This window comes from Myxocyprinus asiaticus, chromosome 31 (genome assembly GCF_019703515.2).
Source record: "Myxocyprinus asiaticus isolate MX2 ecotype Aquarium Trade chromosome 31, UBuf_Myxa_2, whole genome shotgun sequence".
NCBI lineage: Eukaryota > Metazoa > Chordata > Actinopteri > Cypriniformes > Catostomidae > Myxocyprinus > Myxocyprinus asiaticus.
In genome coordinates this window covers 42,508,143-42,522,337 of record NC_059374.1, presented here as the reverse complement: position 1 = coordinate 42,522,337, position 14,195 = coordinate 42,508,143, and the positions used below count along the sequence as shown (strand labels likewise).

Genomic DNA, 14,195 nt, shown 5'->3' with positions numbered 1-14,195 from the left:
TTTTTAAAAGACAAAACAATGTCTTTGCTATGTTGTAATTTAAATTATTTCATTGCAATTCAGTGTTGTCCAAAACAATGGTTAGATATGCTTGTATGTACTGTACATTTTCCATTTGGTTTCATATTGTTGTTTTGATTTAAAATGGACAATAGCCTATGATACGTGTTGTATTCAGATATGTTGTGGATGTATTTTTTTTTTTGTTTGGGGTTTTGCATACTGTTTCATATTTCAAAATTCTCAAATCCAGTGTCAATAAATAGCAGGTTCCCACTGTGACAACTACCCCCCTCCCCATGTGTGATGTGACATCATGCCCCTCTAAAAGTCAACGTGTCCCAAAAGGTCAACGTGTGTTAAATCGACTGTTTGGTTTTTCTTGGACAAAAGTGATGGAAAGGTTTTATAGCCAAGCCTTTCAAGTTTGTCTATGCAGGAATAAATAAAATAAACCTTCCATGCAAAAAATTCCCTGGAGTTTTTGCCCCGCCTCCCTTTATTCATAAACCTCATAGAAAACGATTCTAATTACATATTTATAATATACCATGTGATGATGTGCACTTTTATTATGAATCTCGGAAGAAAGTATGGTCTACTTTCATGGTGGTTTTTTTTTTTTTAAATGGTGTCATTTTAGGAACTTGACAGTCGAGGTCGCCAAACTTTCAGAGTAAAGCCTCAAAAGGGAGTACTGTGTGTTTGAAATCCCTCAGCTTTCTAAGCAGTGAGAGAAAAATAACAAGGCAACATGGCATTAATACTAAATAGTTTTAATATGTAAAATAAATAAGTATAAAATTACAAAGTAATAGGTGTGGCTTTGCGCTACTATTTGATTTGTACTACTACTGTTTGAGGAAACAGTTCTACTTCCGTGAATGCGAAATTGCAAGTCACGATGTAGCTCATGAATATGCAATTTTCTATTCCCGGCTCGCACAACACCTAATTAATATACATGAGCAAGCCTGGCTGTTTAGCGCCTTCTTATTCGAATAATATAATTATTTTAAGACTTCTGGACCCAGGTATCTGTAGCCTGTAGACATTACCATTTTAGCCCATCAGACAGTCCAACTTAACGTACGTCGCATTACGTAATTAATATTATCTCATACGCTGTTTTCTATTCCCGGCGCGCACAACACCTAATTAATATACATGAGCCAGCTTGGCTGTTTAGCGCCTTATTAGAATAATATAATTATTCTAAAGACTTCTGGACCCAGGTATCTGTAGCCTATTGATATTATTTGATCTTTGATATTTGTTCTTGTATTTTAAAATGGGCTTCTCCGTAAAGTTATTTTCCGAAAATTTTACTTGCACGTAGCCAAGGTAATAAATGCCCTTTTTAAAGTGACCAGCCCCTGCCTTTCGGCCAATCAGAATTTCATACTGAGAAAATGTCAAGTCACGTAATTAATATTCATGAGACACGCCCTGCAGGTGGTATCAAGCTGAAACCAGATCTTGAGGATGTAAAGTGCAGTAAACACCATCTGACTTCAGTCAGAACTGCATCATCATGGAGTTAGATCTGGGCGCAGGTAGACAGCTCCAAAACTTCTTTAACTTTGCATATTACTGAATAAATAAACATTTCATTGATCTTTCAGTAAAGTGAAACTAACGTGCACTTGTTTCTTTCAGCACTTGGAGATGATAAGGTGAAGAAAGAAGAGGGCACAGAGGTGGAGGGAAAAAAGGAGAAAACTAAAGACAAGAGCAAATATAAGGACAAAAGCAAAGATAAAGACAAGGTAGGCATGTTTGTTCATTAATCATAATGTTTTAATCAGCCAATCAGAATTCAAATTGACAAGCTTTGTGACTAGTGTTGTCACTGTGATGTCACAATTCTCAGAAATATTATACAAACTTGTGATGAGGCAAATTTGACCATTAGAGACAGACAAAAACAGACAATATACTTTGAAAACATGGTGAATTCCACTCACAGGGAAAATAAGAGATATTGATATTGACAGGCAAGTTGTTATTGTCATAGTTATTGAGTCTGGACATTAATAATCTATCTAAAAGGTTTTTTTTAACACGTCTTTACTATGAAATCAAAATGAGAATTTTGTGGCTCCTATGATCATGGTTTGTGGCTGTAAAGTAAACTTAAACCTATAGGAGACTTTTGATTTGCCCTGTCCCAACTTCCTGTTTCAATAGGAAATGTGTATACAGGATGGAAAACTGTGCTCATCAAGTGATTTCAACAAGTCTTTAGGGTCAATAAGAATATAACATGTAAGATTATTGACTGTATATGAAATTTAAATATGCAATTTTTAATATATGTATTATATTTTTATATTTTGTCAGAGTGATTCCAAAGATAAACACAAGGATAAAGAACATAAAGACAAGGATAAAGAACATAAAGACAAGGATAAAGAACATAAAGACAAGCATAAGGATAAAGAACATAAAGACAAACACAAGGACAAAGAGCATAAAGATAAAAACAAGGATAAAGAACATAAAGATAAAGAGAAGAAGAAGAAGAAAGATAAGGAACACAAGAAGGACGGTGATAAGGTAACTTTTGTGCTTTTCCATAGAGTGTAAAAGTCTGGTTCCAGAAGTAAAAATCCCATTCATTTTCTCCATTGGCGAATCAATTTTAACTATAACTTGAGGTCTGAGGTTGTTAATCGATCAGTCCACATTATTTAAACTTCATTTTTTAGAAAAACCGTGTTTAATAGCTGGATTGTGGCTGAAGAACTACACTACCCATGATGCTGCAGAGAGATCAACCAATCAGAGAATCGCTGCAAACAAAGCGCTCCAAAAGAGCTCTGCAGCGAATGACACACTGTGAATGACACAGTCGAGTTGCTCTTCTTACTTTCGCAGGGAGATTATTTTGCAACAAACTTAAAATATATTTTTCTATTTTTATAAAAAAAAAAAAAAAAAAAAATGGAATCAAAAGTTTTATGTTTTTATAGTGTTTTTTTTTTTTTCTCCCCAATTTGGAATGCCCAATTCCCAATGCGCTCTAAGTCCTCGTGGCGGCATAGTGACTCGCCTCAATCCGGGTGGTGGAGGATGAATCTCAGTTGCCTCCGCGTCTGAGACCGTCAGTCCGCGCATCTTATCACATGGCTTGTTGAGCGCATTACCACGGAGACCTAGCACGTGTGGAGGCTTCACGCTATTCTCCGCGGCATCCACGCACAACTCGCCACATGCCCCACTGAGAGCGAGAACCACATTATAGTGACCACGAGGAAGTTACCCCATGTGACTCTACCCTCCCTAGCAACCAGGCCAATTGGTTGCTTAGGAAGCCTGACTGGAGTCACTCGGCACGCCCTGAATTCAAACTTGCAACTCCAGGGGTGGTAGTCAGCGTCTTTACTTGCTGAGATACCCTAGGCCTTGTTTTCTAGTGTTTTTAATCCGATTACATCATTCTCAGTGCTGCATGGGATTATAGTTCATTCCCTCATTAAAGACGTCAGTTTTGTACCGTTGTCTTTTTGTCCGATTTTCAAATAATTTTTTGCTTCAAATTAAAGTTTGTAATGTTGTAATTCACCTCAGAGCAGGTTGGTTTGGTTCATGGCTTACAACTCTTTTATGAAGAATTGAATGAAATCCCTATGCAACAATGAATGGGAAAAATACTTCGGAACTGAGATGGCTGAAAAGGGGGCGGGTGCAACAGTGCACATCCACTTATTCAGTATTTTTCCCATTCATTTTCTAAATAGTGAGTACAGAAAATTATTCAGTAAAGCGTGGCAAGCCATGAACCAAATCAACCAGCTCCGATGTGAATCACAACATTACAAACTTTGATTTGAAGCAAAAAAACAAAAAAAAAGGTACAAGACTGGGTACTTACTGTAAAGAGTGAATATACTATCCTTCCCATGAAGCAAATGACAGTATTAGCTGTGCAATATACAGCTATTTGTGAATAGCCATTGTTTTTTCACTTATAAACAGTACTGTTGTTTTATTTTATTTTAAATCGTATTGCTAAATATTCAGATATGTACGTAAGTAGTTTGAGAGTGTTTATAAATGGAGCTGAACTCACAGTGACTTGCGGCAACATATATCATTGCTTAAAAATCTCTGAAAGGTTTGTACTTTATCATTTAAAAAATGTGATTTTTACTTTTGAATCTCTACTGTTGTGTTCTGTTTTAACCCACACATATTCAATGCACAGGTCTGATGTCATAAATGTATCCCTGTATTGCAGCATTGCAATGAGAAATAGCAGTTTGTGTTGGGAGTTGGTTATTATATCAGTTTATTAGCTCTAATAATATCCTTGAACCCAATGGACAGACTGCAGATAGACGTAATGGTCACCGTGATCTGGGTTGGGCTCCATAAATAGCATGATAATGCAGTGTGTTAAACAGGCTGATTTTGAGGTGTGTTCCAAATGTACGGTTGTAAAGCGTTTCATATCTCAGTAGTTTTCTAAGATTTATTCCACTCCCACGCAACATTTCAACAGTTAGATATCGCTTATCACACATTTTGAGACACAGCCCCAGATGAGTTCCCAAAATAACTGCTCTTCATTCAGACACACACAGAGAAAGAGATCTTTATGCAAACATACTGAACAATATGCTGGAAAGTTTTGATAAGCAAGAAGGGAGTAAGATAGCGTGTGCAAGGGAGGCCCCGCCCACCTGTGTTGGACAACATGTCCTATTACCATAGTTACCCATTCATTTAGGGTTTATAACACACGTCCCATGGTCATTAAAAAAAACTGGGTTACAGTAAAGCACTTACAATGGAAATGCATGGAGGTCCATAAACATTAAAATACTCACTGTTTCAAAAGTATAGTGACAAGACGTGCAGTAGTAAGTGCAATTAGTGTGGGTTGGTTAAGTGCTCGTGGAACAGATGTGTTTTCAGCTGGTTCTTGAATGTTGAGAAGGTAACAGCAGATCGTCTGAAGGTTGGAAGTTCATTCCACCACAGAGGAGCAGAGAAAGTGAACGATCGTGAAGTAGACTTTGAGCCTCTTTGTGATGGGACCACCAGGCGTCGCTCATTCATAGACCGCAGAGAGCGAGTTGGAGCATAGGCCTGAAGAAGTGAATTGAAGTATTTGATGTAGGGTGACATGCGCCCTTTTTGACTGATTGAAGACCAGATGCACTGCTGCATTCTGGACCATCTGCGGTGGCTTAATTGTGTTAGCTGGAAGACCAGCCAACAAAGCATTGCAGTAGTCCAGTCTTGAAAGGACCACAGTTTGGATCAGGAGGTCCAAGTTGTTAAGCGATTTTATTAGGGCTGGGATTTGATACAGATTTGTCGATTTGATTCCAATTCACAAGCTCTTGATATCGATTTATATGGGTATTTTTCAGTTATAATGTCCCTTTTGTGTACATATGAAAGAAATTGTCTCCCAGCTAATGCTGTTAATTGACCCTTCATTAAGCCCCGCCTTAAAAGTGTTTCCGACCAATCCTGTTTTAGCAACTGTTGCCTGGCCGCCATTACCCTGACACACATTTGCTATTTTCCAATGAGAGCCTACGGGAGTAATGTGTGTTTGAGTTGTTTTAAGCAGGATTTTAAGCGGAGCTTAGCGAAGTGTCAATTATACATGGGACCTTCTAATTAGGAACATTACGAAAATATTAATTTCAATAATTATATCTGATTAGTTTTTCACATGTTAGCTTTTAAAAAATGAACAAATCCATGTATTCAATCAATAAAATATGATAATATATCATCTATATTATTTTTTGTTACATGCTTATTGTTTAATAACATAATTTGTACTATTAACAGTGATAGAGCTGTTTAGCTTGTAGTCCAAAAACCCAGAAGACAATTTGCCATGGGTTCCCTCCGGATTTTCCTATGGGTTTTTATAATGGGGTTTTTGAATTTATGAGAAAAATAAGGTCTGTGGTAAACATTACTTGCAGTGGCATAACCTGGATCTTATGGGCCCCAGTGCAAAGAACCTGTCGGGGCCACTCCATGAGGAGCCTGGATTGTTTATCGTCACCCGTCAGGCCTGCAGTCATTTTCGACTGTTGCGGGCCCCTTCTCACCCTGGGCCCTAGGGCAGCTGCCCACCCTGCCCTCCCTGTAGTTACGCCCCTGATTACTTGACGATACATGGACGTTTTGTTCTACTACATAAATCACACACTTTCATACCTCAAACGTGAATTTTGAAGCCGTATTGAATTGCATACTTTTTAAAAAAAAACTCACATTTAAGGTAAGAAAGTGTGTAATTTATGTAGTAGAACAAAACGTCCATATATCGTCAAGTAATCAGGGGCGTAACTGCAGGGTGGGCAGCGGCCCTAGGGCCCGGGTTGAGAAGGGGCCCGCAACAGTCGACCAAAAGGAACCATAAAAATGACTGCAGGCCTGACGGCTGACAATAAACGACCCAGGCTCCTCATGAAGTGGGCACGACAGGTTCTTTGCAATGGGGCCCGTAAGATCCAAGTTACGCCACTGCAAGTAATGTTTACCACAGACCTTATTTTTCTCATAAGTTCAAAAACCCCATTATAAAAACCCACCCAGGAAAATCCGGAGGTGAAGTAGACTTCCGGGTTCACCTAAAAATTGATGTCACGGCTGAACAGCTCTATTTACATTGATTTGTTGAACACGTGCTAAAAACCGGTACTGTCTCTTTAAGAAAGACGATATTTCTGTATACAGCATCTTCAAATTAGCGCATGTTAATGAGAGATACTCAAACGGCTTTATCTCATCTGTCCCATGTGTGATTAGAACTAAATGTTTATTTGTTTTTAATGAGCAACAACTGACTGTAGAGAACAGAAAGAGTATTAAAAGAGACATTATTCAATAACAATTACTCTCAGTATATTTAGTATACTGCTGAATACTCCACAACTATATTACACAATTACTGGTGAGTGAAATATAAATGTTTACCAGCCAGTCGGTGAGTGGTGGTGGTGTAGTGGGCTAAAACGCATAACTGGTAATCAGAAGGTTGCCGGTTTGATCCCCACAGCCACCACCATTGTGTCCTTGAGCAAGACACTTAACTCCAGGTTGCTCAGGGGGATTGTCCCTGTAATAAGTGCACTGTAAGTCACTTTGGATAAAAGCGTCTGCTAAATGCATAAATGTAATGTAAATGTAAACAGTCACATATACTGTATATGCATTAAAGTCTCATAGCGCGAAATTTGGTTGCTAATGCGAGAGATTTCCTCTCATTGTAGTAGAGGGTTGCGCATAGAGTAAAAGATCGATTTTGGGATTTAGGAATCGAGATCAAGATTGCGATGCATCGGAAAATCGATATATTTACCCACCTCTAGATTTTATCACACTAAAATCATGTTAACACACGCATTGTTTACGTCTTGTCTATACTTTTGAAACAGTATTTTAACGTTTACAGATTGACCCCATTGACTTCCATTGAAGGTGCCTCACTGTAACCCAGATTTTTGCTTTTTTTAAGGAAAAGGTGAGAACTTTATTTAGTTCTGTGGTTCTTATATCCACTGAAAACAGAGCACAAAGGTTACATGTAAAACTAGTAAATAAAAAAACCCTTGTAATGCAGACCAGCTAGTTTCTTGTAAATAGCAGGCAAAAATAATGGTCTAAAGGTCAGTGTTAAAAATGTGTCATATTTGGCATGTATCTCCACAGCATATAAATGTGTATCAATATGCAAGATTATTGAGATATGAACACCAGTGCAATCAATTCTAAACTTATCAGGGAGCCACTGGGTGCATTATTTGCTCTTTCCGCAGTCAGTGCATGTTTGGGATCATCTGTAGTCAACTCATGAAGAGTGTTACAGCAGTGCAGCGTGCTAGTGATAAAAACACGTCTATCGCTCAGTGTCTGCCGAGGAGAGAATGTTTGCACCTTAATAGCATCTCATAGCTGATAACAGCCTCATATGGGTCTTAAGACTGAAATCCAGAAAGGTTTATTGTAGGACTGGTATTAAGTGCAGGACAGAGACGACATAAAGCAGCACAGTTCTCACAAACATATAGACATTAATACTGTTAGTGCACTGTACAAATGTGTCTGTAGGGCTGAAATGATTGCATAGTATAGTTTATCAGCAGCATATGTAAATCAAATCTGTATTCTTTAATAATATTTCCTACAGGTGGCATATAAAGGTGAAAATGGCCTTGGGGTACTCATTAAAGCAAGAAACAATACCTTAAAGAGCAACACAGTGACTTTTTTCTTTCTGTTGCACAAATAATATCTTAACCACAACATTTTCCACGTATTACACCAGTGTTTGGGTAATAACTGAGGATATGGTGCAGACTTAGTTCAGGATTTAAGGCATATATCTCATGCTTGCACACATTGTTTTTGGTTTTGTATTTTTGAAATAAATCTGAAAGTTGACATTGTCTCTTCCTGTCTTTTTTGTAGGACTAAAACAAGGCTGAAGACGTAATACCTCCAGAAACAAAGTATAAAATACCTTATAATGTGGTTTTTACAGAGAAACACAATATTTTAAATCTTTTGTCATTTAGGAAACAAATATACACTTGAGGTCTTCATGGAAGCTGTTCTGAGATGTAATTTTAAGACCCTCCACCAGGTGGAGCTACTTACCTGTAAAATCTTCATTGAATGTTTTACGTACTGAAACACTGTAATAAATGAGACAGAATTGGTAATTATTTTATGTCATATTGTTTGCTGATTTAATAAACACTAGTATAATATTATATTAACTTAATCTGGCTGTCAGTTGGTGAACTCTTACTGATTTCATCAAGTTTGGTCAGTTTGGTACATTTTAATCTCTAACATAAGCTATGTTTGGAATGGAATACCATCTTAATATTTACTGAATACTGCACATTATACATTGTTTACTGCCTGCTATTGTAAATAGTAAGTGAAACTGTACACTGTAAAAAATATTTTGATGATTATTTCACCCAAAAATTTAAATTCAGTCATTGTTTACTCACTCCTGTGTTGTTATAACCCTATATGACTTTCTTTCTTTTTCTCAACACAAACGGAGAAATTGTGTAAAAATGTTGTGCTCAGTGATGTCATACAATGGCAGTTTATGGTGACCACCTCTTCAAGCTTCAAAAGAACACAAAAGTATAATTCAGAAGTCTAATAAATTATTCCATGAGACTCATGATTGTTATGAAGGCATACGATAAGATTTGGTGGGAAACAAACTGAAATCTAATGTATTATTTAGTGAAAATGTTCACTGACCGTTGATCTCCTTTGCGAGTTCATGATAGGGCACGAGAGCAATGGTTCACGCAGCCCCCTCACGATATTGGGGCGTTCAAGCGAAAACACGTTTTGTTTATCTAAATACAGATCCTCCACAGCGATAGTGACAACAGAACACAACACACCTGCACACAAAACAGAGAACAGAACTTACTAAACATGTCTGAAGAGTTTGTAGAATTGATGCATTTCTATGCCCAGCCTTATTTTTTTTAACAGAGAACTCGGAAATCAAACAGAAACATAGAGGAGGCTACAGGCAGCCACAGTCACACCGTGTCCTAACCTGACGGCAAACGACACTCGATAAAAGATATATTTTCTATGTTAATCAGAGTTTTCATCCTAACCAGCAGTGATGAGCAATGGTACATTCGATCAATCGCTTGTTTTCTATTTTCGACATCTCGCAGGTAACTCCGTCCTCTGTGAACTGGCACAGGTCCAAAAATAAAAATAAAAAATAAGGCTGGGCATAGAAATGCATCAATTCTACAAACTCTTCAGACATGTTTAGTAAGTTCTGTTCTCAGTTTTGTGTGCAGCTGTGTTGTGTTCTGTTGTCACTATCGCTGTTTTTATATAAATAAAACGTGTTTTCGCTTGAACGCCCCAATATCGTGAGGGGGCTGCGTGAACCATTGCTCTCGTGCCCTATCATGAACACACACAGGAGATCAACGGTCAGTGAACATTTTCACTAAATAATACATTAGATTTCAGTTTGTTTCTCACCAAATGTTATCGTATGCCTTCATAACAATCATGAGTCTCATGGAATAATTTATTAGACTTCTGAATTATACTTTTGTGTTCTTTTGAAGCTTGAAGAGGTGGTCACCATAAACTGCCATTGTATGACATCACTATTTTTCCCTATGTGTTAAGAAAAAGAAAGTCATATAGGGTTATAAAAACACAGGAGTGAGTAAACAATGACTGAATTTAAATTTTTGGGTGAACTAATCCTTTAATTGTATCAAAGTGCTTTTAATGAGTTGACGCAACTTAAAGCCGTTGAAATTTTCCAGTGAATGTGTTAAACTGTCATCCTATCAACTTGTACTCAAGTTGAATTAACAAGCATATTTACCATCTCAACTCAAAAACATATATTGAATCAACTACATTCATTGTCGGCTTACTAAAAATGTAAGTCCACATTTCCTAAATTTAACAGTTTTGTCGATGTATTACTTTGATGTGTCACCACAACTTCTTAAGTTGAACGAAATTTATATATATCATTAATGTAACTTATCTGAGTCAAAGCAAAAAGATAACTTGACCAAGTTAAGTTGAGTCAACAATATGCTTTTTATTTTATTTTTACAGTGGCGTGGTATTCATTGTCGTCACATGATCTCATCAAATTGTATGTGAGTGGCGTCCAGTTATCAACTTGTAAAGTTATTTTGCATTTTTAATTCAGTTTTGTGTAAAAATGTCTTTAGGACGTCCGATTTAATGAGTAAAAAAGAAAAAGAAAAGATGTTTAAAATCACTCGCGCATATAGTGAGATGCAGCTCCCAGCACGTTGGTTATATACTGCATATTTTGTAGGTCATCCGTGTATTCTATGCATACAGAAAATGTGCACACTACAGTAAACACACGAGATACTGCAGAAACAGTAAGAGTAGTACTTTGCTATTCCGAACACATAGCCAAAAAGTTCCTGTGTGGTTCATTTCTCGCTCGAACAGAATGTTGTTCAGGTGTAGCTGCATCTCTGCCTTAACGACCCAGTAGATCATGACACAGCACAAATCATCCTTTCTTCTGACATGCAAAGCATAAATTTTACAACAGGAAGCAAACCTTTGTCCCCCAACACACAAATGCCAACTTCAAACATTCGGCACAAATGAATTTTGGCTCATCATTCAATGTCACCAGTAATGAGAACAGAATGATGGCTTTAATTAATAACGTAATTAATTATGCATCAGTTGAAAGTGTTTGGAGGTCACTGGAGTGAGTTTATGGGGTCTTACATGCATAAAGCCCCGAGAGGAAATAGAGGAACTTCAGTTTACACGTCTAAGTCTTCGTTTATTGTCTGTCTGCAAGTCTATTTATTTTGTGTGGGCACATTTAAATTTAGGTTACACATAAAGGTGATTATAAAATGTATTACTAGCTGTGTGAATTCAGCTCACATAGTCACTCAGTACTTACAAATATAGGATGAACTTGCCAAAATGCATTTTAAAATTCAGGCTTTAGAACGTTATGCAAAGTATAGAATTTGAATGGGTACAGAAGCAAACAAAGAAAAGCGTTAACACAAATACCAGCAAAACAAATGGAGTCAAAATACTCAATACTTAAAATTGTTTACATCTGTATTATGAAAAGTAGCAAGTTTGCCCAATAATAGAAAATGTGCAACCATAATTAAAGTGTGCAATGTGTGATATGAATCAAAATACAAATAGATTTAATTTTTATTAAGTTTTTGCACACAGGTATTCCTAAGTAAATTCCAATGGTATAAAATTAAGTAAAATCTACTTCATGACATAATATTGATTAAAGTGAGTGAGTAAATTCAGCTTAAAGGTGCGGTAAGTGATTTCAGCCGTTCTACTTCTACAAGACTGAGCCGTTGAATTAGCCACGCCCCCTCTTTCCAAAACCCAGCCCTACAAAGATACCAAATGAGCTTTATTGAGACCAACATGAGCAGAAACGGTTGTTAAAAATAACAGCAGCAAAATAGCGCCCTCACCTGACAATTGTTATGAACAACATGTCATAAAAATGGCATTAAGCCTCAATAATTCGCTGCAACTATAATACTATGAGAACATGCAAAAATGATTGAAAGGCAGAAAGCATCATTGTCTGTGGACACATTTTGTTTGCTGTTTACAGAGTCTAGAGCTGTCACAGAGACCGGTGAGATATCTTACAACACTTATTACATTAATATCTTTCAGGGAGTAGGACAATTTTTTGCATACCTTTATATGAAAACATCACCTTTAATCATTTCAGTTAAGACAGTAACTTACAAATCTAATGTACATTTAGTCAAATTTAAATGAACACTTTATTGGAACACTTCACATTTTGAACTTTCATTATAATCCTGTTTAACCACATGACATACGGGAGCCATCCTAGGGGAATCTTAGCGCATGCTGTGTAGTCTATTGGACAACATCACCTTGCATTACAGGCAATAAAAACAAGATACAGGTCTGAGCACACTAAACACAATGACTGTAACAATAAAAAGGTACTTTTTTTAGCATGACCACATCATTTTGAGTAGAAAATGAACTTCAGAATGCACAAAAAAAAAGACGATACAATAATCAACCATAAAAATGGTGATTGCTCATTAACTATTCGAACCCAGTGCATGCTGGGAATACCAGCTTCAAAAAGTAAAATGTACTTATTTTATTTACTTGTGAAATTTACTCCAAGTAGCGATTAAATATGACAAGGTTTTCTACTTTAAGATTGATACATGATGAATTATTGTACAAATAACAAACAATCATGAATATTTACTTATAAGCTAGAGCATTAATATTTATATGTTTGAATTTAAGTACAAATGTAGAATTTACTTAATATTTAAGTTCACACTTTAACTTATTCAATGTAGAAAGTACTTAAAATACTCAAACCAGCCCGTCTGGCACCAACAATCATCCATGCGATTATCTAATCAGCCAATCGTGTGGCTGCAGTGCATAAAATAATGCAGATACGGGTCAGGAGCTTCAGTTAATGTTCACATCAACCATGAGAATGGGGAAAATATGTGATCTCAGTGATTTGGACCGTGGCATGATTGTTGGTGTCAGATGGGCTGGTTTGAGTATTTCTGGGATTTTCACACACAACAGTCTCTAGAGTTTACCCAGAATGGTGCCAAAAACAAAAAACATCCAGTGAGCGGCAAATCTGTGGACGGAAACACCTTGTTGATGAGAGAGGTCAACAGAGAATGACCAGACTGGTTTGAACTGACAAAGTAATAATAATAATTAATAATTTTCTTTATTTATCACACATTATACATTTGCACATATACGGTGAAATTCTTCTTTTTCACATATCCCAGCTAGGCTGGGGTCTACGGTAACTCAGATAACCACTCTGTACAATTGTGGTGAGAAGAATATCATCTCAGAATGCTATTGTGAGATGTGGATTGGCGCTGTTTTGGCGGCACGAGGGGGACCTACACAATATTAGGCAGGTGGTTTTAATGTTGTGTCTGATCGGTGTATGACTATTCATCCCTCCTTTATTTAAAACAAAAAGCAGCAAGTATTGTGGTTACAGTGAGACACTTACAATGGAAGTTAATGAGGCCAATTTGTAAATGTTAAACTACGCACTGTTTCAGAAGTATAGCAACAAGATGTAAACAATGAAAGTGTTAACATGATTTTAGTGTGATAAAATCACTTAAAACCTTTTCCGTGTAAAGTAATATCCTATACTGGGATTACAGGGTTTTATTGTCTTGACAACAAAGTTGTAATATTGGATATTACTTTACACGGAAAAGGTTTTAAGTGATTTTATTACACTTTCATTGTTTACGTCTTGTTGCTATATTTTTCGGCTTTTATGGACTGGCCCCATTCACTCGCAAGTGCCTCACTGTAACTGCTTGATTTTGTGGTAATCAACATTATGCTACAAATGCTGTTGACTCAGCTTAACCTGTTTTTCAAACACTATTAAAACTTTAAAACTCTTATACAAACAGCTAGTGGGCTTCTGCAAATGTTGGGCTCATTTGGAAGGTTTTAGTACAGATCTGTTTGGGAACAGCACAGAAAATGCATCTGAACAGCAGGGATGGAGCGCTGACTGCTTCCAAACCTTGTTTTGGACGTTCTTTTCTTGGCTGAAGACAACTGTA

General features: G+C 36.9%; 1 protein-coding gene across 1 annotated transcript; it reads left to right on the top strand.

The window, feature by feature from the left end:
- The first annotated feature begins 1,445 nt into the window (after positions 1 to 1,445).
- On the top strand, positions 1,446 to 8,708 carry LOC127422630 (uncharacterized). Its single transcript, XM_051666383.1, has 4 exons — positions 1,446 to 1,556; positions 1,660 to 1,769; positions 2,344 to 2,559; positions 8,452 to 8,708. Exons 1-4 carry the CDS (start codon positions 1,535 to 1,537, stop codon positions 8,455 to 8,457), a joined length of 354 nt encoding a protein of 117 aa, XP_051522343.1. The 5' UTR covers positions 1,446 to 1,534; the 3' UTR covers positions 8,458 to 8,708.
- The last annotated feature ends 5,487 nt before the right edge of the window (positions 8,709 to 14,195 follow it).

Excerpts from the sequence above, each read along its gene's own strand:
- LOC127422630 (XM_051666383.1), top strand. The coding sequence starts at position 1,535 with ATGGAGTTAGATCTGGGCGCAG. Across the intron at positions 1,557-1,659 it reads GGAGTTAGATCTGGGCGCAG|CACTTGGAGATGATAAGGTG; the intron begins GTAGACAGCTCC and ends TGTTTCTTTCAG. Across the intron at positions 1,770-2,343 it reads AAAGCAAAGATAAAGACAAG|AGTGATTCCAAAGATAAACA; the intron begins GTAGGCATGTTT and ends ATATTTTGTCAG.